A 26,440-nucleotide genomic window follows, 5' to 3' on the forward strand; every position below is an offset into this window, starting at 1 on the left:
GCGCATTCATATCTAGCGGTGTGTCGATTGGTTGAAACCAGTTGGCCGCCATCTTGCTACTCCCACAACGTGTGGAGGACACTGTTTACAGGGCGGACCATGACGGGGTTTTTCCTCAAAATTTGGCATGTAGAATTAAAACTGGTCGTGTGAGCATGACATTTTTTTCCAGGTCTGGTAACATGAATGATTTTTAATTCGACTTGGTAAGACAAAAAAGGGCGAAGTGCAAAGGAAAGAGAACGCCGTGACTACCAGTCTGAATATTTTTAAATCCAGATTGAAAACTTTTTTTTTCTCATGCTTTTCATAATATGTCCACTTTTTGATCATGTTACTTGCACTGTATGCGGTTTTAATTGTCTTTTTTAAATATTTTTTGTCATTTTTATTGTTTTTTTATCCAGTTCTAAATGTTTTATCTGTTTTCAAATGCCTTTAATCATGAAAGCACATTGAGTGATTCTATCAGTTTCCTGATTACAGGGGGTCTTTTCGCCTTGGTTTGTCTGATCCCTCAGCTAGGACCTGTTACCCATGGATGACCCTTCGAAAGACAAAAAAAAAAAAACAGACAATTTCGCTCCTCGGATTAGTGGGACACACAAACCCCTCCACCACCAATAAGGTGACGGCTCAAAGAGGGGACAAGCGTGAATTACAGTCACAGTTTATTGAATATGAAAACGTAAACCTCTTTCTAGATTATTTTTGCGAGTATGCAATCCTCAGATTAACCTTACCTTTTTTTCCCCCCCACAATCTTAAATGAATTTGTCAACGTACCCTAGGACGGTATGTTCACAATATTATTTATCTGTGATACCACAAAGGTGGGGCTGGACAAAGTAATTTCCGAGCGATTTATTAAAAAAAAAAATCCACTATTCTGACGATAATTCTGCATTGATTGAAACGAGTGTGCATCAAAAACAGAGCAGAATTAAATTCAGCGGCACATTCGTATCCATTGCTGTGACGTGGGCGGATTTTCATTGGACGCTTATAATGAATGTATACCCTTGGTGAATAAAATGGGCACTTCATAAAATGAAGGGATGCGTAAGAATTATTTAAAATGTATCAAAAATATTTATTGTCAGAATGTAATAAAAATAATAATAATACCACAACAGCATTGCTGACATTGCGAATGAGGTCTATTCTGTCCAAGCATATGGCAACCCGTTTGACCATTTATTCGTGATCCTACTAGTTCAGAATTGTCCTTGTACTAGTATCCTCTTTATCCTCACGAGTGAGACAACTCAGCACACCCTCAGAGGGCTTTATTTAGTTGTCTTTGCTGCTTCCGTTGCAGGTAGCGAGCACGTGCGTCGCTGACGCTCCTTTCGTCGTTTCGCTTCTCCACCTTCTTCAGGGCATCTTCGCCGGAAAGCTCTGGGGGAAAAAAAAAACAAATCATGCCGACAGTGAACGCGTGTGATAAAATAACAATTCCCTAAAAAGAAAATATGGGTGGATTCAAAAGCCATCTCGAAGACCTGATTGCCTCTTGGCAGCGTCTCTCGTCTCCCACTTGGCCACCTCCTCATCGGTGACTTCTTCTCTTGCCACGCTGCTTAGTTCGTAAACGTCGACCTCGTGCAGTTTTGGCAGCAGGTCCTTCACCCACTCATATCGGATGGGACATACCGTCCTGACGTACACCCGTGACGTGACCATCATGTCGTGGAAGAGAATCCAGTCCAGCTCCATCTCCTTGTCAAACAGCTGGGAGGAGTAAGGCAACGCAGAGGATACCAGTTACAGTGGAATCGGGGTTTGAGGTTTAATACTAAGAAATACATTTGAAAAATATTACCGATGATGAAGGATGAATGTGGACCATGGACCCGTGACCGTCCATTGTGCAAAACACCTTTCCAACAGATCTACAACACGGAAAGAAAAAAAATCTGAATAATAACGGTCTACTTTAAAGGTCAAGTGTCATGCCCAGAAACATTCTAAAATAGATATTGCATTGAAAAATACACATAACGTTATTCACTTCAATGTCTATACAAAAAATAAATATGAGTGGAGAGCGCAAAGTTGCGGAAGTCTCATTCGACATTCAAGTGGTCGTCATATTGGCTGCATCTTCTGTCCGTGATGTCACCCTGGACATTTGCCAATGAGAAGACGCCGTGGCCCTTACTGTGGGACACGGAAGCTCTTTTCGAAGAAAAGATCATCTCACAACCGAGTGAAGTGACCGGGGCAATATTACCCTTTCGTTTCAAGCCATTTTTAGATGATATCCGGATTGCGGCCAAACCACCTCCCCGCCCGATCCACCTCCGCGGCGGCGATAAACAACGCAGCCTACGAGCACGACGACGCCCCGGCCAATCCACCTCCGCGTTGGAGATGAGCTACTGCCGATCACGGCTTCAGCCGGGGTGGCAGATTGACACATTTAGCAACCCTGATTTACGGATGACGTCCCCGTGCCAAGTATTGTTTTTTTTTTTTTTTTGTTTTTTTTTTAGTAGCTCTATGCACACCTACCTGTCATTTGGAACCCACAAAGCTCTCGTCCTTTGCACCTGTGCAATCCATTTTCCATGACAAACTGGGTCTTTTTGTAAAGTATGAAGAGCAAATCCATCCTCCCGAGTGATTGAGCAATATCCAGCAATACAACAAGCCAGCATTTTGGCTAACACGAAGGAACAACGTGCTACCTTCCCGCAGGTAAAACTAATGGAAACATACGAGGCCGCCTGAGCGCGCCACTGCCCTGTACGTCACTTCCTGTTTCTTCTCGAAAACAAATCCCTCGAGAGGATTTTCATGGCGGGAGTGACAAAAAGCCATAAATGTCAAAATCATGTTTTGTGGTGAAAAAAAACGGCTGGGTTCATACCGGCTGCCGTTTTTTCATTAATAACATAATAAAAATCATGCATTTCATGACAGTGGACCTTTAAAGGGAACATGTTTTGCCAAACCAACTTTTTATATTATTTGGGATGTAATATTGTCTCTTTGGTGCCTCAGTAAAAGTGAAATATGAATTAAAGTTATCTATGCAATCTGAGCAATTTGGCAGGAATAAGCATTTTGAGTGACACCTTACACATTTTAACTATGGCGGGAGAGACGATGGCTAACATTATCATCAGTTCAATCATGTTTTTATAGTGCCGAAAGTTTTGGACTTTAAAACAGATTATTCGAAATACTATAACAGATCTTAATCTCAAACAGCCATTAAATATGAATGACTGGCATTCCGTCTTCATATTACCTTCTGGCAACATTGGTGAAGTACCCTGAACACAGACACCGTCGAAAGAGTTCATTTTTATTGCCGTCAAATTTCTCCACAGGGAAATCTCTCCTCTGGAATGATAAACGTGAGGTTAATATGAGGTAAAAAAAAAAAAAAAAAACAAGAATAAATTCAAATAAGTGCCTAAAAGTACCTGTTGCAGGCGAAGGAGGATGTCACGGAGCTGAGTCTCCACACTGAAGGCCGTTTTGAGCGCCCTCCAGTGGATCCAATTATCCTTGCACCACACTGAGGGTCTTTCGCTGTGGAGCGCCAAATACATTTTGTGCAGAATATTATAACGTAGAAACGTTTCTCATTTTCCTGCAGCAATTAATCAGTACCTGTCTTTACACTGTTGAAACACACTAAGAAGCGTGCCAAAGTCATTTATGCCGCCACTATTGGCTGCCAGCGCTCGATGACTCTTGTCGGCTTCTTTCTGCTTCTCAGGGTGACCTAGACGACATGGAGCGGGCACACTAGAGTAAAAAATATCAAATTTTTTTCAATCTGATCAAATAACCACAAAAGAAAAAAAAGTCTGTTTTTGAGACCTCGGTATAGCGATTCAAAGGATTAACTCTGTGTGCTTGTTTTGCCTTTTTTTTTTTTTTTTTTTTTGGTGTTGGTGACACTTGTTACCAAAATTTGGACAAGGAGTGTAAAGGCCAGCCATGTTCCGGTTCAAAGTTTTCACTTCTTATCCGATACTATATTGTAGCCTTGAAATTTGGCCAATACCGATACCATTCCGACATCAACAACATCAGAAATAATCCTGCACACTGTGAGAATTTTGTCATATGGGATGGTAGAGAAGGCTTGATCAAGCAATAGCGAGAAACAAACGGAGAAAAATAATCGGCAACTTTAGCTGTAAGCTAAACTGACATTATTAACCAATGGGTTACAAAACTTTAAACACGGGAATGTACGACAACTGAATTTGTTACTAGTAGAAATACATAGATACTGAAAGACATCGCTTATTTTGTGTAGTCTTGACCAATGTTCCCTCTAAGCTGCACCACTGCGCAATTGTGCACTTGTCTCACACTCTCGGCGCACATAAAAAACGATCCAGCGCTGTAAACCACAGCCTGACGTCTTTTTTTTTTTTTTCCCCAACACGGAGGTACACGGTCTCAGCTGCTCAGCCTACTTCTAGTTCCTAGTTGACCTGACACCGCCCCCCTCTGCTCTTAAAAGGCGTACACTCATAATTACAAAACAGAACGCCCACCCGCAACTTTATATCTGCGGGCATGACTGGTGGACCACACCCGTACATTTTTTCAAATGTGAGTGACCGACGTTGTTGCCGAATAATATTACCAGGCCGTATGAAGATATTCTCTACAGACAACATGGCAGCCACGGGGAGCAGCAGGTCCTGGCAGCCGTGCGAGGCAGCTTTGAGCAGGGCTCTGGTGAGGCCTGGGTGGAGGGGGAAGGCCACCATCAGCCCCCCAAGGTGAGTCACTCGGCCCCTCCTAGCAGACAACACAGCGCCTGTCAACGACCGACGGCGTTGCGCTAACGATACGAAAAACAAGCCAAGAGTGCAGAAACAAACCTGTCGATAGCATCAAACTGATAAAGCTGTTTCAGCGCCTCAAGGGTAAACCTCTCTTCCGGAGGGTCCAGGTAGGGAAACCTTTGGGAGAAAAATGGAGGACGGAAGCAATGACAACTGTCGAAAATGCGAGACAACAGCAAGACTCAGACTGCTAAGAGCGTTTCAAGCAGGGGTAGATGAGCATCTGTTTTTTTTAAAGGAACACATGGGGCAGTAGATGAAGTACAAAATATATCTATCTTTTAATATAACATTGATTCTCACTTTAAATTGCATTTTGTCAAACAAAAAATAGGTGAACATTTTCAAATATTTTGTGTGTTACTGTTTTTATAAACTGTCAGTCAATTGATGGGGTGAATTTGGATTTTAAAAAACACATTTCAAATAACCCATTATAAGAAAAACGGTCAAATTACACCAAAATATATCTATAAAAATCATATTTTTATTGTAATTGCTCGGTGGGCCAAATAATGAACAGAGTGGCTGTATTGAGCAAGCAGGCTAAGAACCCATTTTCTTAAGGATATTATTTTATTTTTTAAGTTGTTTTGTCTTTTTGCAATGCAACAACAGAAGGGTACAAGTGATTGAAAAGAGGAAAAAAAGAGAAAAAGTGTAATCATACATATAGAACCAAAATTCAAATGTTCCCGTTTTGTGTGCTTGTACATTTTATCACACACTTCAAAATACTTAATGGCAACCATACCCATTAATACATTAAAAAAACCACCGTCCTGTACCCTCTCAATTTCAAAGTGTGATTTGTTTTACTTCATTACGGTTTCATAACACATTGTTTATTTTAAAACTTGAATAACATTTAGGAAAGTTAAAATGTTACTTAAAGGCATGAATGGACAGTTATAGAAAGTTTTATCTATTTGTGTTTTTTGTTTTTTTATGTGGAATCTATTGTCAAGTGTTTGATGAAAAACTCAGCTATTTGCAGCTCTGCGTAATTGGTGTGCCCGTTAAAAATGATGGCACAAATGCCGTGAACATTCTGGCTCAAAGGAGACTTGTAATTGGTGTCAAGGAAGTATTTTGAAGTGATACACCTCGACTGTTTTAAGATTGTTATATGCCAAGGAGGTGCAAAGTTTAGCCTCAGTTTTTAGCTGACGTTAAGGACAGTCATCACAGCATGAGGACCGTAATTTCCGGCCACTTTCAACCCTGCGGCTTATGCGGTGATGAGGCTAATTTGTGCATTTTTTTTTTTTCCAAACGGCCGCAAGCGGGCACTCAATCAGAAAAGGTAAGAGTGAGACAGGTGGAATATATGTGCCGAGGAAGTGACTTTTACCGGTATGTTTTTCTTTTTAACCGGACCTGTTAGCACCACTCTAGTGTGTTGCTGCGGTTACTGCCGTGTCTCAGTGATTTTTACTGGTATGTTTTTTTAAACCGATCCTATTAGCGCTGCGCTAGCGTTGTGCTAGCATGTTGCTGCTCTGTTACTGCCTTGTCTCAGTGATTTTTACCGGTGTGGTTTTTTTTTTTAAACCAGCCCTGTTAGCGCCGCGCTAGCGTGTTTCTGCCGTGTTACTGCTGCATCTCGGTGATTTAGGTATGTTCTTTTAACCAGTCCTGCTAGTGCTGTGCTACCGTGTTGCTACTGTGTAGCTGCCGTGGCTGTTTTTTTTTTTTTAACCGGTATGTTTTTTCTTACCAACCCTGTTCATGCTACCATGTTGTTGCTATGTTAAGCTAAGCTAAGGTATTAAAACTTTGGAAACTCTTTCTGTGTACTGTCTTTCTTTGTAAATATCTCTTGTTTCAATGTGGGCACTTGCGGCTTTTAAACAGGTGCGGCTTATGTATGTACCAAATGGTATTTCCTTCACAAATATACCGGGTTAGGCTTATAATCAGGTGCGCTCTGTAGGCCGGAAATTATGTTAGTTTTTGCTTTGCTGAGTGGACAGAGGTGTTGTTATTGATCTACAATTGGTATTTCTACAGGTTTTACGACTTAGTTACAACTCTCACACGCTGATTGCATTTGAACTGAGAGTCACATTACCTAATGACATCATGAATACCCAGGCACTTGAGTGTGAGGACCACTGCAGTCAGACTCGTCCTCTGGATCTCAGGGATTGTATATTCGGGCATGCATTCCTCCCAGAACTCTTTGGTGTAGATGCGAAAACACTTCCCGGCTGAGGTTCTCCCAGCTCGGCCTGCCCTCTGCTGAGCTTCACTCCTAACGGCAGGAAATGGCCGAATAAATGAATCTGTTATTGGAAACTCGTCAAGGAGATGTGTCTCACTTTGAAATGGCCACCACTTCCAAAATGTCCATGCCCACCCTGGAGTTGTGGTTGAGTTGCTTCACAAAGCCGCTGTCGATGATGTACCTGAAAGCACAACGTGGCGACTTTAGCGCCATCTTTCTTGGCTCAGTAGAGTGCGGATGCAGAAAAGCGGCGCGCTCACTTGATGCCGTTGATGGTGAGGGATGTGGCGGCGATGTTGGTGGCCACTACGCACTTCCTTATTCCCGGAGGAGGAGGCTGAAAGATCTGGCGCTGTTGCTCTGGAAAGAGGACAAAGAAGGATAAGACAGCATACAGTCATATCCCGACTTTCTGCAATTCGAAAATGCAATTTCACATTGTTGATCAAAGAAAAGAGCATGGCGGCAGTCGTACGCATTTACCAGTCGGCATGGAACCGTAGAGGGGCAAAATAAGGAGCCCATCTATCGTTTTGTCCTGCACGTCGTAGCGGTAGTCTATAGACTCGGCTTTTTCAAACAGCAAGTCGCACGCCCGCTCGATCTCCGACTGACCTGTCAAACACGGACAGATCAATATATTTGGGTCCCAACGGGCTTCAGATCCACACTTCAAGTCATCGGCGTATCTGACCTGTTAAAAACACCAAAATATCACCGGCCTTCTCACTGGTGTGAACGTCCAGAGCCAGAGTCACAACCTGTGGTGTGACATAGAGGCTTTATAAATATTCCTAATCTTTACAAAGACAACAAGACTTTAAGGCCCACTGGCAGAAAAGTACTCCAAAATCAAATGCTGCAAAATTGGTACAATTTTGAGGGGCAAGATAATATTTTGTTGCATTATTAAATTCAGCATGGTACCTCTTTCACATAACCCGTGCTCTGTAGATCTTTAGGTCCCACAGCAGTGCCAAATGTGCAGGCGACAGGAAAAGTCCTCCCCGGGATAGCGAATACGGGGCAGTCGCCAAGGAAAGCCGAAAGCTTGTCTGTTTCCATGGTGGCCGACATCACCACCACTTTCAGTGGGACAGCTCGGCCCCTCATAGCTTCAGACGGATTGGAAAAAACCTTCTTCAGTAAGCCCAGGAGGATGTCCTGTGATGGAAAGACACTTTAGTTAACTGTAAGAATCATTTGAAGGCTCAAAATTGTCACTATAGATTGTTTTCGACCACGTGACTACATCCGGGTCACCTGGCCGTCTTGGATGGGTTCACTCTACTGACGCGTTGTTCAACTCTATGGCTTTTGCATACAGACCGGAGTTACACAAATGTTTGTGCGGCTGTTAAAAGTCACACATGTCGGCTAAAAAGACTTTGGAAAGTTATCGGGGCTCGTTAGATGTTGTTTCAAGAAACCGTTACGACAAGAAGTGCGCTTTGATCGACAATATCGACCCGTATGCCTTGGAGAAACACAAATGGAGCACACAAATGCGGGCGTCGGTAACCTATCCAGACATCGTCAACTTTCTCCTCTTCTCGACAAGCGCTTATACCACGGACAAAGTAAAGAATTACAAAGGTCTGGAGGCCTACAACCGATTCATCAATGGCTCGGTTTCATCATGCTGCAGTATCCATTATAAGCAACCCGTATCGCCATACTGCTAAGGTTAGTGCAATTTAAATACGTACCGCGTGATTACAGTCAGCGTTGTGTTAAATTATGTTGATTATTATTTTTGTTTTTGTCACTGAGAGGGAGCGAGAGAGAGGTTTGACCAGGCCGAGTCCCAAGTGGAGCCCGCAACTCTTTCTCCACTTCCACGGCTACATTTTTAACTCAACTCGGGAAACAGCTAACAGTGCGGCAACTCGTTTTTGCAAAGTTATTATGATAAAACAGGAAATACAGATTCTGGAGGCATGCAATGCATTCACACACGAGTATTACGAAAGAATACTTCTCCCTCACAGAACTTAGTTATTGCTAAGTAGGTGGGAAATTCTAAAAGGTATCCAATACTTACCAAGAACAAAATGCTCTGAGCAAATGCTGACATAAGGGAATGACTTGGCTGCTAGATCGGCTCTGCTAATACAAGACAGCCGCAGTTGTCGCCGTTTGGTTGCTAACTGCTCCGTTTTCTCGCACTGGTTCTTGATCACAGCTGGCAGTCGAAAGAAAGGCGCTTTACAACGCCCACTTTCATTTGAGCAACCGATAACGTAGCAGTGGGCCCCCCTTCATTCGCCTTTCTGAAATGATTCCTGCTTAGTTACATTTGTTTACTCGGAATTCACCAAACCAAAATGGCGACCGCGTTCTCATCTTGAAGATGTGTGACGTCAGTCGAAAACAGTCTATAGATGCCGCCTGATAAGAGTAAGAAGGAGTATAAGGACCACAGTGGGAAAAAAAAAGAAATTCACTCCTTAAAATTCCCACTTTATCCACATCGTACACTTAACTTTACTCTATATGTTCATTGTGGCCCTGATACTCGTGCACTGCTATCGAGGATGTGCTTACTCACAGTGTTGAGGCTTCGTTCGTGGACCTCATCCAAGACCACAACGCTGTAGTGGGAAAGTCCAGGGTCTGCCAGGACTTCTCTCAACAAACAGCCATCCGTCATATATTTCACATCGGTATCCTGTCACAATGAAATCGTAACTTCACACCACATTTTCTCAGAAGACTGCATGCAAAGGGTGCCAACGTGCTGGTGTCTCACCGGTGTTGTGCAGTCGTCAAAGCGCACCTGGTAGCCCACCTCTCTTCCCAGCGTGCACTGCATCTCATGGGCAACCCTCTGAGCCACCGTGATGGCAGCGACCCGGCGGGGCTGGGTGATGCAAATTTTGCCATTTTTACAAAAGCCTGGGAAGGAAACGTGACGATCACACACCACGCAAGATAGACTGGTCCACATGTTGCCCCTGATTTCCCGTCAGCTAAATAACAATAACAGTTATAACAAGGTGGCTTACCTGCTTGGTACAAATACTGTGGAAGCTGCGTGGTTTTTCCACTGCCAGTTTCACCCGTGACCAACAAGAAAGTGCTCTCCTTCACGGCCTGGACCAGTTTAGCTTTATGCTTGTAGATTGGCAACTGTTTCGACTCGTTTTCTTTCGGGTGCCTCGTTGTCGATTTGGACATTACTGGTCCGGAGGTTATTACCGTAACTAAAAAAAAAAAAAATAAGTAAAAGGCGATTATATCGTTTGATAGTGTGCCCTAAAACAGCTTTATAATGATGAAATGAAGTTGTCAACAAAAAACGACACGCTCACAGTCACATCCGCAAACACTTCCGTGTGTGTTCCTATTGGTCCATTGGTAGACACGTGATCAGAATGAGCGGAAACGCCTTTGTTATATGCAATAATACAAATGTATAAAGCAAACATAATAAAAATACTCTTACAGAACAGTACCAATGTGGAGATGAACTCAACGCACAGTAAAAAACCTAGAACTCCTAACGAAAAATTAAACATAATTAAGATAGAAACGTCCGAGGGATAAATCTTGTGAGTGAGCGAGAAAAAGAACAGAAAAATGAAAAGGTGTCAAATCGCTTATTAAATTTCTCTTTGATGGAAATTAATTTTTACCTTCTTTAAAATATGCCCGGTTTACATGGCATTTTATTTTGTCTTTCTTTAGTTAGTTTTTGGTAGTTGTTGTCGTTTAAGTTCAGAGTAAAACAGAGATTTTGCAGCATTCTCTGAATCGCTGCTGCCTTTGAAATAAAAATAACTTATTTTTTGATTAGATTGTGCTCATAATATATAATAATGATTAGGCACGTTTAAACTCGAGTTTCAGAGTACTAAAATAGATTTAAAAAAATAATTCATTTCAATGAAATTAATTCCACCTTTTTGGACTCAAGCAACATTTTACATATTCCTGACTAATCGTTAAATAATATGGTGACAGTAACATTTATTTTGGCACACGTGAGCTCATAAACAATAAGATTTGAACAACATCCTGAAGACATTTGAAAAACAAAATTTGGTATAAATTGCTCCACTAAATGCGCGGTGGAGATGACGTCTCGAGGTTGCCCCCCCCCCCCAAAAAAAAAAAAAACATACAAAAAAAAAACATAATCATCGCAATGTGATTGCACAAAAGCACAGAACAGGGCAGGTAGTGAGACTGGGTGCCATCCTGCAGCAGGAGCGGAGATGAGCCCGGAGCGAGTTTTTGCCTTACTGGAGAGTTGCTCGAGCATCTCATTTCTTGACGGGACGACGATCGCGCGATGGCCGCGAGTGGCTGCAAAGGACGACTTCTCTCCCTTTTGGACTACAAAACGGAAAAATACATCGTGGCCGAGAATAAAAAAGTTGGCATTTTGTACAGACTCATCCAGTTATCTATCATCGGTTACATTGTTGGGTAAGTGACGGTCTCGGGTGAGCCGTGAGTTTCCATATATGGGGGGGGGGGGGGGGGGGACATTTGCGGATCTGAAAAATAATATGATAATCTCCTGTAGTTTCTACATACACATTATTTTGTATTTATATAATATATGCTGTGCAGGAATAAAGTATCTATCTGTCTAACCAACAATCAATCACTCGTCTAACCTTTATGATTAATTGTAGTGAGATGAGTGTCATTTTTTTTCTCCACTCACTAACCAAAAAAACTTCCAGTTCAAGGTGTAGTCCGCCATCGCCCGAAGCAAGCTGGGATAGGCTCCAGGTTTCCCGCAACCCTTGTGGGGATAAGCGGCTTGGATAATGACATGACACGTGACAAAAAAACTTGTTTGTGTGCAATATATGTTTTTTAAAAGTTACAATTGAATCATATCATTGATGGATTTGTGAGGTGCGGCACGGTGTATTTTTGATATGATATTCATGTCATTCTCCATGCCGCTTATCCTCACAAGGGTCACGGGAAAGCTGGAGCCTATCCTAGCAAGCTATGGGTGAAAGGCGGACTACACCCTGGACTGGTCGCCAGTCAGTCGCAGGGAAGACACCGACACCATCACCGAGCGGGAATCAATCCCACGCTGCCCGCACCAAAGGCAGGCGTGTGTACCACTACACCATCAGTGACCAAACATGACATCATATTTTCTAATTTCAATACACATAATTTTTTTCTTTTCTGCAGCATGGTAGAGGCATGGTTGGCACTTCTGCTTCACAGTTGAGCGGTTCTGGGTTCGGTTCTCCTGTGTGGCATTTGGATATGGCGGTTCATTGAAGACAAAACTGCTTACCAGCATCCGTCCATCAATTTTCTTGGCTGCTTATCCTCACAAGGGTCACGGGGAGTGCTGGAGCCTATACCAGCGGTCAACAGGCAGGGTACACCCTCAACTGGTTGCTGGCCAATTGCAGGGCACATGGAGACGGACAACAGTTGCACTCACAATCACACCTATGGGCAATTTAGACTGTCCAATTAATGTCGCATGTTATTGGGATGTGGGAGGAAACCGGAGTGCCCAGAGGAAATCCACGCAGGCACGGGGAGAACATGCAAACTCCACACAGGCGGGGTCCGGGATTGAACCCAGGACCTCAGTACTCTCTCAGGTCAATGCTTTCCAGCTGCTCCACCGTGCCACCACTTACCAACATGTGACCAATCAAATGTCGATCCGGCCTCTCGCCCAACGTCGCCCGCTGAAACCCAAACGAGGACACATTTTTATATCGATGCGTTGTCCGATAATAATAATTAATAATGACTTGTGCAATTGCGTTAGATGAGGATGAAAGCGCAATCGCAGCATTTGAATTTTTCCCTCCCCGTTCCCAGGTGGGTTTTCTTGAGCAAGAAGGGCTACCAGGAGCAAGACGAGGCCATCCAGAGCACCGTCATGACCAAACTCAAGGGGGTCTCGGTGACCAACAGCACCGATTCGGGCGTGCTGGTGTGGGGGCCGGAGGACTATGTCATCCCACCCCAGGTGAAAACACACACACACACCCTCAGGCAGGTGGAGATCATCATCAGCAAAAGCTAACCTAACGTTTTGAATATAATGGAACAGAATATTTTCATCGAATGCCATATTTTGCTTTCCATGCAGGGTGAAGCTGGTCTTTTTGTTATCACCAATTTCCTCGAGACGCCCAATCAGAAGCTTGGATACTGTGCTGAGGTATGAATATCTCGCAAGTTTGTCATATTTTCAAATATTGACCATCATTGGGGCGGCACAGCGGAAAAGCTGTACAGTATTGGCCTCGCGGTTCTGAGGACCGGGTGTTCGAATCCCGGACCTGCCTGTGTGGAGTTTGCATGTTCTCCCCGTGCCTACGTGGCTTTTCTCCGGGTGGGCACTTTGGTTTCCCCCCACATCCCAAAAACATGCAACATTAATTCGACACTCTAAATTGCCCCTAGGTGTGATTGTGAGTGCGACTCTTTGTCTCTGTGTGCCCTGCGATTGGCTGGCGACCAGTTCAGGGTGTACCTCGCCTCCTGCCCGTGGACAGCTGCCATTGGCTCCGGGATTCCCCGCGCCCCTTGTGAGGATAAGCGGCAAAGAAAATGGATGGATGGATTTTGACATTCAAGTGTATGCATCAACTGAATTGCTGAATTTTTTTTTAAAAACAAAGCAACAAAAGTGGAGAAAGGAAAACGTAGCCGAGGCAAGTCGACCTCGTGTGTCATACATTTTAACATTGCTAACAAGGGCAAAAAAAAATTAAACGGCTGATAACAAAACTTGTGGACAGCAAAATAAATCCACTCACCATGGACTGACGACACAGATGAATGTGCAGAGGGAGGATGAGTTTGCGTGCCTGGGAAGTGAGTCTCGTCGATTTTAGACTTTTAGATCGTCCCCGGTCCGCTTTTTTGTCTGGCTATTGCTTGTTCGTGTTTGTGCGCTGGGAGTATCTTCCCATTTTTTTTTTTTTTTTGCCCTCCTTTTTAAGACATTATGCCCCCAAAGAAGAAAGCTTTGTCTTTTAGCAATGCATCTGCTGCCAAAAGAAAATCCATGACCGTGGAAACGAAGCTGAAGATCATAAAAAGATCGGAGAAAGGAGAGACGCCAACACCAACAAGGCTTCAATCGGTCGACCGTGGTGACAATTATTAAAGACAAAGCCCGTATTTTAGCGCAGGTGAAGGGTTCCGTTCCTACGTCGGATACAATGATCACAAATTGAGATTCTTTGACACTTGTCGAGATGGAGAGGATTGAGGACCAGGTTCCTTCGCAATATCTAAGCACAGCCTCCCCTTCTTCTTCTTCTCCATCCACCTCTCAGCAGTAATGCTAAGTACGTACGTCATCTCGTTTATTTCAATGTATTTTTTTTTTATACAGAGTATTTTGATTGTAAATTCTGACTTTAATGCTGGAATACGACTTAAGTCGAAATTCGAGTTAAGTCGCTATTCTCGGAACGGATCTCAGTCGTAGACCGAGGACTCCCTGTACCAGCAGGTCACTGTGTACTTTGCCCATAACTCCTCACCGCTTGCGTCTGCGCCGAGCTGTCGCGGAGTGTTTGCCTTCACGTTATTTTATTTGCGCTCTTGACGCCTGATCATCTGGAAACTATTCTGGACAGACTCGTCGCGTTGGACACTTTATCGTAGGGGTGGGAAAAGTATGGTTGATGGGCCACATCAGTGGTATCATTAGTTGTGTGGGGCTTTTATAGATACATATAAGCGGCACATACTGTACATATGTAACCATTACACAGCTATTCATTTAATAGTGAGCTGCATATTTCCAAAAGGCTCCTGGCATGCACACTCACTGCCGTCATCCTGCCAGCAGCCGAGAAAAAAACAAAAAAACATGCAGCAGTGCCGTGCAGTCGCTGCGCTTGTGTACATTTGCGTCCGCCTACTTAGTTCTGTCCTTATGAATCAAATTGCGGTTAAACAAAGCGATGTGGCACTTATACACAGTATCTCATCTGCGAGGGGAAAAGCTGTGATGGGCCCTGAAACAGTTTTGCTTTTTTGGACAAAAAAAACCTCAAATTTTCAATCCAAATCAACAAAAACATCGAACGTACAATACATGAACTCTACTGCTAAACATGGACAAATACTAGACACAAGATCACACGTGTGTTCAGTGGTCGTGTTTTTAAATTACTTTAATACATGTATACATGTAATTGACATACATGTTCCGCTTCATCCATCCATCCATTTCCTGAGCCGCTCATCCACACAAGGGTCGCGGGAGTCCTGGAGCCTAACCCAGGTATCACCGGGCAGGAGGTGGATTACACCCTGAACTGGTTGTCGGCCAATCGCAGGGCACATCGGCCTCCTGCCTGACGATAGCTGGGATGTGCTCCAGCACTCCCGCGACCCTTGTGAGGATAGGCGGCTCAGAAAACAGATGGATGGATGGATATGCATCCAGAAAAGGGATGGATGGATCATCAAAATGGATCCATAAGCCTGTATTTAAGTTTAAAAAATGTGTCCTCTCTTTTTGAAAGCTAATCTTAATTGAAACAGAACATATACTTGGTTTCAGTTTGGTTCACGTGGGGTCGGACTTGGGCTGAAACCCGACAACCCCTGATTTAAATGAATTGAAACGCTTGGTCTTTGTTGTGTTTTAGAGCCCTAAAGTCCTGGATGGAAAGTGTCAGGAGGACGATGACTGTGAAGAAGGAAAACTAGTGGTGGCTGGTCACGGTAGGACGTTCCTCGGTGTTTATGGTACAATAGAGCACCCCTTATAAGCCACAAAACTAGTTCAAGAAAATACACATCATCTGTACTTGTGAGTGATACATTTCTGATTGTTCAATTTCACTGAATTGGTGCAAAAATGATGCTCTATTTAATACAAATAATGTATCTTCAGTCATTTATCTATGGCAGTAACAAATAAGGACAAGCAAAACAATTACCGTAATTTCCGGCCTACAGAGCGCACCTGATTATAAGCCTCACCCAGTACATTTGTAAAGGAAATACCATTTGGTACATACATAAGCCGCATCTGTGTAAAAACCGCAAGTGCCCACATATTTACAAAGAAAGACGGTACACAGAAAGAGTTTTCAAAGTTTGAATACCTTAGCTTAGTTTAACATAGCAGCAACACGGTAGCACGAACAGGGGTGGTTAAAAAAAAAAAACATAATGGTTAAAAAAAAAAACAGACGCGGCAGCTACACAGTAGCAACACGGTAGCACATCCCTAGCTAGTTAAAAAAAACATACCTAAATCACTGAGATGCGGCAGTACCACAACAAAAAGACGTTAGCGTGGCGCTAACGCTAGCGGGGTGCTACTAAGGTCGTTTAAAAAAAAATAAACATATCAGTAAAAATGACTGACATATGGCAGTAACACAGGAGCAACACGCTAGCACAGCGCTAATAAAAAAAAAACATACCGGTAAAAGTCACTTCCTCTGCACATATATTCCACCGTTGTCACTCTTACCTTTTCCGTTCGAGTGCGCCCTTGCAGCCGTTAGAAAAAATGCACAAATTGGCCGCACCTCCACACAAACAGCAGGGTTGAAAGCTTGTGAAAAAAGTCATGGTTTATATGACGGAAATTACGATGAATGCTCTTCTGCTCCATTTTAGAAGGTGAAAATTTTAGAAGTGATAATAATACTTTATATAGTTTTGGTGAAATTTTTTTTTGTTATGCAAAGAGAATCTTCTGAGAAAAAATATGTACCATGGCTCAAAAAATGTTGTTAAATCCTGATGAATGATAAAAACCTCTTAGCTTGAACGCAGTCTGTCCAGAATGCTCGTCAAGTTCTGATTCAGCTATACAATATGATGGAGGAAAAAATTTATATATATATATATATATATATATATATATATATATATATATATATATATAATACATATATATATATATATATATGTTTTTTTTTTTTTTTCCCAAAGGAATTATGAGTGGACGATGCTTACGCTCACATGAAAACTCCACTGGAACCTGTGAAATCTTTGGCTGGTGTCCTGTTGAAAGAAAGTTTAAACCGCAGTAAGACACTGTAATATTTATTTGTAATATTTTTTTTTATTATTTTCCACTTAGCTCTGTTGGATTTAACACCACTCAGGCATCCAAACCTATGAATTTTTCTTTTTTATAGTGCTTGTCCTTATTGGGTTCATCGTGATCATTGGATGATCCCATTTGACTCGGACTGGATGCCGGTCAATGTCAGTGCCGATATTGCCCCAAAAAAATATATATATATATATATTCACACCTAATTTCCAAGTATGCTAACGTAGTGTACACGTATTTTTGGAAAGTGTGGGAAAGCCAAAATACGGAGCTGTAATTTGAATCCCAAATCTCAGAAATGTGAGGCAGAAGTGTTAACCACTTACCCGCCACGGTGCCTGCTCCCAAACCTAGATTGTATATATGTACTGGATATTAAAAAAATACTGTAATTCCCGGCCTACAGAGCGCACCTGTTTATAAGCCTTACCCGGTACAGTGGTGCCCTGGTTCTCTAACACAATCTATTCCAGAAGGCTGGTTGAAAACCAAAATGTTCAAAAACCGAAGCATGTTTTCCCATTACAATGAATGGAAAATGAAATAATGCGTTCCAAGCTTGAAAAAAAAATTTTAAGCGATTTTTTGAAGCTCTTCCTGATAATAAACTACATAGTAGAGATACATGTATAGTGTAAATACATTATATAATAAAATAATTTAAGAAATGTATTTATTTTTTGCTTAAAAAAATGTCCTTTAGCCTAGTAGAGTATGCTAGGTTGGGAGTGCATTCCCGTATCTGTCGTGACTTGGCCCCCAGCCTTGTAAACCTTTTTTTTTTTTTTTTAATTAACATAAGTGCAGAATAACTTTAAATAAGCAATAATGAGGTTAGGGTAAAAATCACTTCCTCCGCGCATATATTCCACCAGTTCCCCTTGCGGCCGTTAGAAAAAACTGCACGGATCGCCGCATAAACCGCGGGGTTGAAAACGTGTGAAAATAGTCGCGGCTTATCGGCCGTAAATTAAATCAAATGTTTGGACTCTCACGCCTTTGTTCTTTTGTAACAGATCCCTGCTGACAAACGCAGAAAACTTCAGCATCTACATCAAGAATTTCATCCAATTTCCCAAATTCCAGTTTTCCAAGTGAGTTCTCCATCACGTACGAAAGTGCGTTAAAAGTGTACACGCATTGTACCAGTGTGCCGGCTTTGTGCTCTGAGGTCCAACATTCTGGAGACTGCAGACGTGTCCTATCTGAACTGCAGATACGATGAAAAACTCCATCCATACTGCCCCATCTTTCGCCTGGGAGACATCACCGCACGAGCAGGATACAGCTTCGACGACATGGCAACATTTGTGAGCGTTGTCATTATTATTACGTCTTGTTATCAGGTCCAAGAATAAATGGAAGTATTTTTTCGCACTAGGGTGGCTCCATCGGCATCCAGATCAGGTGGGACTGCGACCTTGACAAAGGTTACTCCGAGTGTCACCCACAGTACCGATTCAGTCGCCAGGACATCGCTGCCAACAACCAGACCGTCGCGATGGGATTTAACTTTAGGTTAATTCCGCTTCAAGAAAAAAAAATGGATCATACTTTTGCTTGTAAATGTGTGCTAATAGTACGATTTCAACTTTCAAACAGACACGCTCGCTATTACAAGAACGCCGCAGGCGAGAGTTACCGATCCCTGTACAAAGTCTACGGAGTCCGGTTTAACATCATGGTGAACGGGAGGGTAAGCAAAATGTATCGGTGTCACATGCATGCATGAAATTATTTTGCGTTTTACTTACTCTATGGTCAAGTTGCTGCTCTTCTTCGCTTCTTGATATTCTTGGCGTTGAATTCACAAAAAAAGTGTTTACAAAAGAGTAAGTAAAAAAAAAAATTGTAAGAAAATATCATTGGGTGTCATTTTATTTTTAATGCAGAACCATAAATCTATTTGGATTATTATTATTTTTTCTCAGCAAGCAGTTCCATACAATTTTATTGTGTTAGGTACATTTTTGTGCGTGTTTAACTAACTTTAAAAAGTTGTGGCAGGCACTGTTTGACAATGAAATATTTCATTTTTAAAATTTGTTTTATTATGATAAATATGGTAATGTTGGATAAACATACCAGACCTGCACAAATGATAAAGTCAACTTGTAATCTTTACTTACTCAATGGTCAACTTGCTTCTCTTTTTAGTTTCTTGATATTCTGGGCGTTGAATTTACAAAAAAAAGTGTTTACAAAAAAGTAAGTAAAAGAAATTTGGTAAGAAAATATCATTGGATGTCATTTTATTTTTAATGCAGGACCACAAATGTATTTGGATTATTATTTGTATTTATTTTTTTTGCCTGCAAGCAGCTCCATACAATTTTATTGTGTTAGGTACATTTTTGTGCGTGTTTAACTAACTTTAAAAAGTTGTGGCAGGCGCTGTTTGAAAATTAAATATTTCATTTTTAAATAAATTTTATTATGATAAATATGGTAATGTTGGATAAACATAGAAGACCTGCACAAATGCTAACGTCAACTTGTAACTTTTACTTACTCTATGGTCAGGTTGCCGCTCTTTTTAGCGCTTTGATGTTCTTGGCGTTGAATTTACAAAAATAGTGTTTTAAAAAAAAATCAAACAAGGTTTTTATGTTTGAAGAAGAAAATATCATTGGGTGTTGTTTTATTTTTAATGCAGAACCACAAATGTATTTGGATTATTTTTTTGTCAGTAAGCAGTTCACCACAATTTTATTGTGTTAGATAAATTTTTGTGCGTGTTTATTTTTATAAAGTCGTGTGGCAGGCACTGTTGGACGATAAAATATTTCATTTTTTAAATCAATTTATGTTGTTAAACATACAAGACCTGCAAAAATGATAAAGTCAACATGTAACTTAAATAATTATTGAAGAACTTCTTGATTGAATAATGAGCACATTTGGTGACTAATCTGGTCTTCAAAATGGAGTTTATTAGGGAGGGAAAACATTTCTTAATTGTAAAATTATACCATGTATCATTTCGATGTGATATTTAATGGTATTAGTAAAATGTAGAAAAAAACACATAACACACTGATATATATTGATTTTTTTTTCTAAATTATAAAAAGTCTTAAAAATCACAAAGTTCATTAAAATGTTAATTTTTTTTATATTGATGCATTTAATAACAAAAAAAATTACTACACATTTTTTAAATGTTTTATTTCATAATAGTTTTAGCTCACGGTGTCAACATTTATTTTCAATCGCCTCCGAATAGATTTTTTTTTAAAAATTACCATTTATTACTATGCATTTATCACACCTTATGATTTAAAAAAATATATTGGTTTACAATTTTTACCAGAAAGTACAAAAAAAAAACCTCACAATATAATTAGTACACGCATACATGTACTGTATGTAACTGTCGCAAAGGAGTGTGGCTTAATGAACTGTCCTGTCGCTCGTAGGCTGGAATGTTCACTATTGTCCCGACAGCCATCAGTCTCGGTTCAGGTTTAGCTTTAATGGGCGCAGTAAGTAAAAACTCTTTTCTTATTATTATTATTATTTTTTTCATGAATTTGTTTTACACGCGTGACAGAATGCAAATTTGGACTGAACAGGGAGTGTTCTGCTGTGACATGATCCTTCTGTACATCATGAAGAACGGTACCGCTTATCGGGAGAGGAAGTTTGAAGGATCCAAGTACCTGCTTCCGATACTTTTCAACTACTTTCCACACCACTGATGTTATGCTAATGTCGATTTTTGGTCCGCAGGCAGTCAACAGCCGCTGGCAACCTCCGTGAAGTCAGACGGGAAAACTAGTCTGGCGTCTTAATAGTTTAACTTTTGTAGATTGTTGGCCTCACAGTTCTGAGGATCAGGGTTCAATCCCCGCCCTCCCTGCGTGGAGTTTGCATGTTCTGCCCGTGCCTGCGTGGATTTTACTCTCCGGGCACTCCGGTTTCCTCCCACATCCCAAAAACATGCATTAATTGGACACTCTAAATTGTCCCTAGGTGAGTGCGACTGTTTGTCCCTATTTGCCCTGCGATTGGCTGGCGACCAGTTCAGGGTGTACCCTGGCTCCTGCCTGATGGCATGTGTGATAGGCTCCAGTACTCCCCGCGACCCCTGTGAGGATAAGCGGCAAAGAAAATTGATGGATGGAAGGTATCTGGATGCCCTGTGGCACGATGCTGCGTCTCGCAGGTCAGTGGTACTGCGACGGAGATCTTTGGGCATAGAGACTCGCGATTGATAGTTTGACAATTTTTTTTATATTGCACTTCCAGGCCACGGTATGTTGATAATCACACATTCAGAGATTTTCGCTTTGTGCAGGGGCGAAGCTACGTGGTGGCCAGGGGTGGCTGCGGTCAGACCGAAGGTCCAACATTTCATTTCATGCAGCCCAATAAATATTTTCGGGCAATAACATTGAATATGTGTGTACACTGCTTAATCGAGAGAAACACAATTTTTGAAAATAGCAATCTCGGCTTTCCTGTTATTTTCCACTCCTTGCCAGGAGATGTCACTCGATCGGTCGCTTTGAGTCGCTCGAAGCGCTGCTTCCCTTTCTATGTTGAGTCAGTACCTCCACTTTCTGCACAAATAACCAAATCACCGATTATTGCGGTCAGTTATGGATGGCAAACAATGTAGTTTAACAATTTATTCCAAGTGTAAAAAAAAAAAAGCAGTTAAAATCCAAGTGTCAAAGCTCGCCAACGACCACTGTTGAGTGTTGAGTTACATAAGTAAAAAATGTAAGTCATTTCAAATAAAATTAGAATATTTATCTTATTTTTATAAATACAGGTTTTCAGTTAAGTTTTAGTGTGACAAATATTCATTATACAAATATCATAAAAGGTATAAAAGAAATTCAAATAAATAATAAATTGATGGCAAAAATTTAATTTATGTCTCCATGCCGCTTATCCTCATGAGGGTCACGCCTATCCCAGCTGTCAACAGGCAGGAGTCGGGGTACACACTAAACTGGTTGCCAGCCAATCGCAGAGCACATAGAGAGAGGTAACCATTCGCACCTACGGGCAATTTAGAATGTCCAATTAATTCATGTTTTTGGGTTATGGGCGGAAACTGAATTCCCCGGAGAAAACCCACGCAGGCACAGGGAGAACATGCAAACTCCACAAAGGAAGGCTGGGATTTGAACCTGGGTCCTCAGCACTGTGAGGCCAACGTTTTACAGCCGCTCCACCGTGCCACCCTGAGTCAACATATGGTATAATTTTTACGATCCTTTACTAATTGATGGGGAGTATCCATCCATCCATCCATCCATCCATTTTCTTTGCCGCTTATCCTCATGAGGGTCAGGTCATAATATCAGACCAAATCAATGTCACATACTAATTTTGGCCCATAGTATTCATAAAACAAGAGGTAAAAAAAAACAGATTCTGATCTTTAAGTGTAATGATGATGCCAAACATTTCACATTGCAAGCGTTTTTATGTGAAATCCACTTGGCATCAAATAATTTCATTTTCAATTTTTTTATGATCGCAAAAATTGTAAATTCAATTCTTCCATGCTTCAACTGTCTTGTTAAAACCCATCATTCTTATTAAAATGAAATGTCATGCACTTTTTTTGATGAGAATTTTGAAGCGGGTCGCGCTGAGAATTGTAAATCCGGGATCGGGGGAGGGGAGGGCTGAAAAATGTAAACGGGTGTGGGTTCTGAAACAATCTGCGCACCCCCCACCCGTCATGTCGCTCTGACCCCAGTCTGAAAACTACTGTCATACAGTAACATATTGCAGTATACAGCACAGGTGTCAAACCCAAGGCCCGGGGGCCAGATCCGGCCCACCACATGATTTTATGTGACTCACGAAGCCAAATCTAGAGCGTCAATTTCAGTGATTCTTCTAAAAATCTGTACCAAAAAAAATTCATCATGCATCATAAATGATAAAGTTGAGATATTAGAAGCATTTTTGTGTTGCCAAACATGAATAGTCAAAAAACACATTAATTTCTGATTCCAAAAGTAGATCATAAATATGATGAGATGATTAAATATTTGTATTGTTTCACATAACGGACCCTCCGAGGGAAACCGGAACCAAAATGTGGCCTGTGGAAAAATTAGTTTGACACCCTTGGTAGACAGTATACTGTAGTGGTAGAGCCATGCCATACTCTCACCTACCATGTACTATTAAATTGCAATAAATTTACCGTAATTTCCGGCCTCCAGAGTGCACCTGATAATAAGCTTCACCCAGTACATTTGTAAAGGAAATACCATTTGGTACACACATACGCTGCACATGTGTAAAAGCCGCAAGTGCCCACATTGAAACCCACATTGAAACACGAGATATTTACAAGGAAAGACGGTACACAGAGTTTAACGCTTACGCTAGCGTTAGCATTAGCGCGGCACACACTGAGTTTTCAAAGTTTTAATACCTTAGATTAGCCTAACATAGCAACAACACGGTAGCACGAAGAGCCCTGGTAAAAAAAACTAAAACATACCGGTAAAAAAAAAGAATCAGCCACGGCAGCTACACAGTAGCAACATGGTAGAACAGCGCTAACATGGCCTGTTAAAAAAAAACGTACCGGTAAAAGTCACTGAGAGGCGGCAGTAACACAGCAGCAACACGCTAGCGCGGCACTAACAGGGCCGGTTAAAAAAAACACACCAGTAAAAATCACAGAGAAACAGCAGTAAGACAGCAGCACACCGCTAACCCTAGCACAGCACTAACAGGGCCGCTTAAAAGAAAACATACTGGTAAAAGTCACTTCCTCGGCAAGTGCCCACATTGAAACACGAGATATTTACAAAGAAAGACGGTACACAAAGAGTTTAATGCTAACTCCAGCGCCACGCTAACACCGCGCTAACAGGGCCGGTTGGGAAAAAAAAAAAAATTGTTAAAAATCACTGAGACACGGCAGTAACACGCCAGCCCAGCGCTAACAGGGCCGGTAAAAGTCACTTCCTCGGCACATATATTCCACCGGTCTCACTCTTACCTTTTCCGCTTTTCGGCCGTTAGAAAAAAATGCACAAATTACCTGCATGACCGCATAAACGTGTGAAAAAAGTCGTAGCTTATTGGCCGGCAATTACGGTAAATATAAGAAAGAATCTCCCTGGAATCCATTCGAACACACCCAAGTACTTGTTTTTACTGCTTCATTCCTACGAAAGGACACACACCAAAGCTCATATCTGATTGCAGATTCCAATCAGCGGACAATACAATTGGAACAAAAAAAAAACCCCAAAACAAAGTACCGGAGAGGAATTGAGCAGACAAGGAAGTGAATTTGGGATTTAGAAGGCGATACGACGGAATATAAGTGCTGCGTTTTTTGCCACATTGAGACAGCGTCGGGACAACATGAAGACGGTCGTGCTGGTCACAACGCTGCTGCTGTGTAGCACTCAAGGTGAGCCACAATTTTATAATCATACATAAAAATGTCAAACGGTTACATCCGATTTCACAAGTTGACCACATCAAAAGTCAATTAAACGTGAACATAACTAATAAAATACAATTAGGTATGACCAGCTGTTGATAAAATTCAGGGATTAAAAGTTACTTTTTAATTTTTCGTTAATATTTTCTTCTCGCCGATGATATTATTTTGATGTTGATATTTCTTTGCTTATTATGTTAAATTTTTCTGTATTGAAACAATTTATGTAAATGGGTAAACTTACATGGAATAAATTATGAAGGAACGTCGACTTCCTGATTACTGATAGACTACTAGTATAAAGATACATCATTGTGATGTGAAATTTAATGGAAATTAAATAACATTTGGCGGCACGGTGGAGCAGCTGGTAAAGCGATGGGCTCACAGTTCTGAGGACCCGGGTTCGATTCCGGCCCCACTTGCGTGGAGTTTGCATCTTCTCCCCGTGCCTGTGTGGGTTTTCTCCGGGCACTTCGGTTCCTTCCCACATCCCAAAAACACGCAACATGAATTGGACACCCTAAATTGCCCCATGTTGTGATTGTGAGTGCAGCTGTTTGTCTCTATGTGCCCTGCGATTGGCTGGCGACCAATTCAGGGTGTACCTGCCCCCTGTCTGTTGACACCTCGGATAGGCGACTGCACTCCCTGTGACCCTCGTGAGGACAAGCGGCAAAGAAAATGGATGGATGGATTTATTAGGTGTTTGATAACGCGTCATGGTCACTGCATACCTGAAGAAAACAGGCACAGGCAAAACGTGCTAACTTTACACAAGAAGGTCAGAGACAGGATTTAAACCCACAACCTTTCAACTGTGACGTGGATGTGCCGACCAGTTGTACACCGTGCCACCATCATTTAACTTATTTTAATTTTTTTTTGTACATTTTATGTTCTCTACAATCATAGTTTTAATTCTAGGATTAAAATGATTGAAAAAAAAAAACATGATTGTTTGTAATATTCATCTGTCCATTCATTTTTACCGCTTATCCTCATTGGGGTCGCGGGCCTGCCGGAGCCTATCCAAGCTATCTTCCAACGAGAGGCGGGGCGCAACCATAACAGGGCACCGGATAACCCATAAATAAGAGCTTCATTCGCTCTTTCGTCACTAGTGCTCACGCTGAAGTGCTACTCGTGCGAAGGCGAAGACCAAAATGATTGCAAGACGGCGGTAACGTGCAAGGAAAACGAGACCTTCTGCAAGATCCGCGGCTTGGGTTTGTCGGACCGTTTTCTCCTCCGAGTCCTTAAAGTGGCGCGCGGAAGTAATTGACGTTATTTTTACAGGAGATAACGTCACCAGGGGCTGCGCAAAGGAGTGCGATGAGGACACAATGACGACCTGCTGTCAAGTGGACCTGTGCTAGTCCCGCTCCTGCTTTCTGGTCTCTGATTGGCCAAAGCACGGGAGGAAGAAAAACCAAACGCACGCTTCTGTTTGACACTCGGGCGGTCAAGAGCTGTGATTTATTTTGCATGCACGCATGCCCATTTAATCCCTCGCTCATAATGCTTAGTGTATCACCGATTTCTATGATTTGAAACGCCGAAATGCTGAAGTCAAAATAAAAAGACGTCTCCCAATCGCAGTATCGCCTTCGGATGTCCTCTGATAACGTGCCTTGTAATAGATTGAATTTTTTTAAAAGGGCTTTAAAAAGAATAATACTAAATTCAAAAGTCTCGTGCAAATTTGTATGCGGTACAGTGAAATAAAATGAAACATTAATAATAAATAAAAAAGTGAACGTTATGAGAATAATATGGAGTATCGCTAACAATGATCGTGGTGTTGATGTGACCTGAAATTGAATTTTTTGTTTTTTTAATTATACTGGAATTTGAAAACATCCTCAACAGTATTCATTTTAACACAA

General features: G+C 41.7%; 3 protein-coding genes across 3 annotated transcripts; 2 read left to right on the forward strand and 1 right to left on the reverse strand.

The window, feature by feature from the left end:
• Nucleotides 1–1,011: 1,011 nt before the first annotated feature.
• On the reverse strand, nt 1,012–10,405 carry dhx40 (DEAH (Asp-Glu-Ala-His) box polypeptide 40). The gene is made up of 17 exons (XM_061827008.1): nt 10,065–10,405; nt 9,809–9,954; nt 9,608–9,727; nt 7,984–8,220; nt 7,751–7,817; nt 7,540–7,671; nt 7,317–7,416; nt 7,151–7,237; nt 6,901–7,083; nt 4,863–4,943; nt 4,622–4,779; nt 3,628–3,742; nt 3,438–3,546; nt 3,260–3,354; nt 1,826–1,895; nt 1,506–1,734; nt 1,012–1,401 (listed from the first exon to the last, which is right to left on the reverse strand). The coding sequence occupies exons 1-17, from the start codon at nt 10,234–10,236 to the stop codon at nt 1,280–1,282; spliced, it is 2,223 nt and encodes a 740-aa protein (XP_061682992.1). The 5' UTR covers nt 10,237–10,405; the 3' UTR covers nt 1,012–1,279.
• An 871-nt stretch (nt 10,406–11,276) lies between these two features.
• Nucleotides 11,277–22,056, forward strand: LOC133504598 (P2X purinoceptor 5-like). Its single transcript, XM_061827009.1, has 12 exons — nt 11,277–11,490; nt 12,880–13,030; nt 13,154–13,225; nt 15,681–15,756; nt 16,984–17,080; nt 18,127–18,204; nt 18,282–18,420; nt 18,492–18,628; nt 18,713–18,806; nt 20,530–20,595; nt 20,686–20,768; nt 20,843–22,056. Exons 1-12 carry the CDS (start codon nt 11,354–11,356, stop codon nt 20,889–20,891), a joined length of 1,179 nt encoding a protein of 392 aa, XP_061682993.1. The 5' UTR covers nt 11,277–11,353; the 3' UTR covers nt 20,892–22,056.
• A 2,332-nt stretch (nt 22,057–24,388) lies between these two features.
• Nucleotides 24,389–26,421, forward strand: ly6d (lymphocyte antigen 6 family member D). Its single transcript, XM_061827011.1, has 3 exons — nt 24,389–24,518; nt 25,676–25,780; nt 25,851–26,421. The coding sequence occupies exons 1-3, from the start codon at nt 24,470–24,472 to the stop codon at nt 25,928–25,930; spliced, it is 234 nt and encodes a 77-aa protein (XP_061682995.1). The 5' UTR covers nt 24,389–24,469; the 3' UTR covers nt 25,931–26,421.
• Nucleotides 26,422–26,440: the final 19 nt, after the last annotated feature.

This window comes from Syngnathoides biaculeatus, chromosome 8 (genome assembly GCF_019802595.1).
Source record: "Syngnathoides biaculeatus isolate LvHL_M chromosome 8, ASM1980259v1, whole genome shotgun sequence".
Taxonomy (NCBI): domain Eukaryota; kingdom Metazoa; phylum Chordata; class Actinopteri; order Syngnathiformes; family Syngnathidae; genus Syngnathoides; species Syngnathoides biaculeatus.

Coding starts and splice junctions, on each gene's coding strand:
- dhx40 (XM_061827008.1), bottom strand. CDS start 10,236: ATGTCCAAATCGACAACGAGGCACCCGAAAGAAAACGAGTCGAAACAG. Junction 8,221..9,607: donor ACGAACGAAGCCTCAACACT/GTGAGTAAGCAC, acceptor TTTCCATCACAG/GACATCCTCCTGGGCTTACT. Junction 7,818..7,983: donor GCACGGGTTATGTGAAAGAG/GTACCATGCTGA, acceptor GTCACACCACAG/GTTGTGACTCTGGCTCTGGA.
- ly6d (XM_061827011.1), top strand. CDS start 24,470: ATGAAGACGGTCGTGCTGGTCACAACGCTGCTGCTGTGTAGCACTCAA. Junction 24,519..25,675: donor GCTGCTGTGTAGCACTCAAG/GTGAGCCACAAT, acceptor TTTCGTCACTAG/TGCTCACGCTGAAGTGCTAC. Junction 25,781..25,850: donor CTGCAAGATCCGCGGCTTGG/GTTTGTCGGACC, acceptor TTATTTTTACAG/GAGATAACGTCACCAGGGGC.
- LOC133504598 (XM_061827009.1), top strand. CDS start 11,354: ATGGCCGCGAGTGGCTGCAAAGGACGACTTCTCTCCCTTTTGGACTAC. Junction 17,081..18,126: donor GAAAGAAAGTTTAAACCGCA/GTAAGACACTGT, acceptor CTTTTGTAACAG/ATCCCTGCTGACAAACGCAG. Junction 18,629..18,712: donor GCGATGGGATTTAACTTTAG/GTTAATTCCGCT, acceptor ACTTTCAAACAG/ACACGCTCGCTATTACAAGA.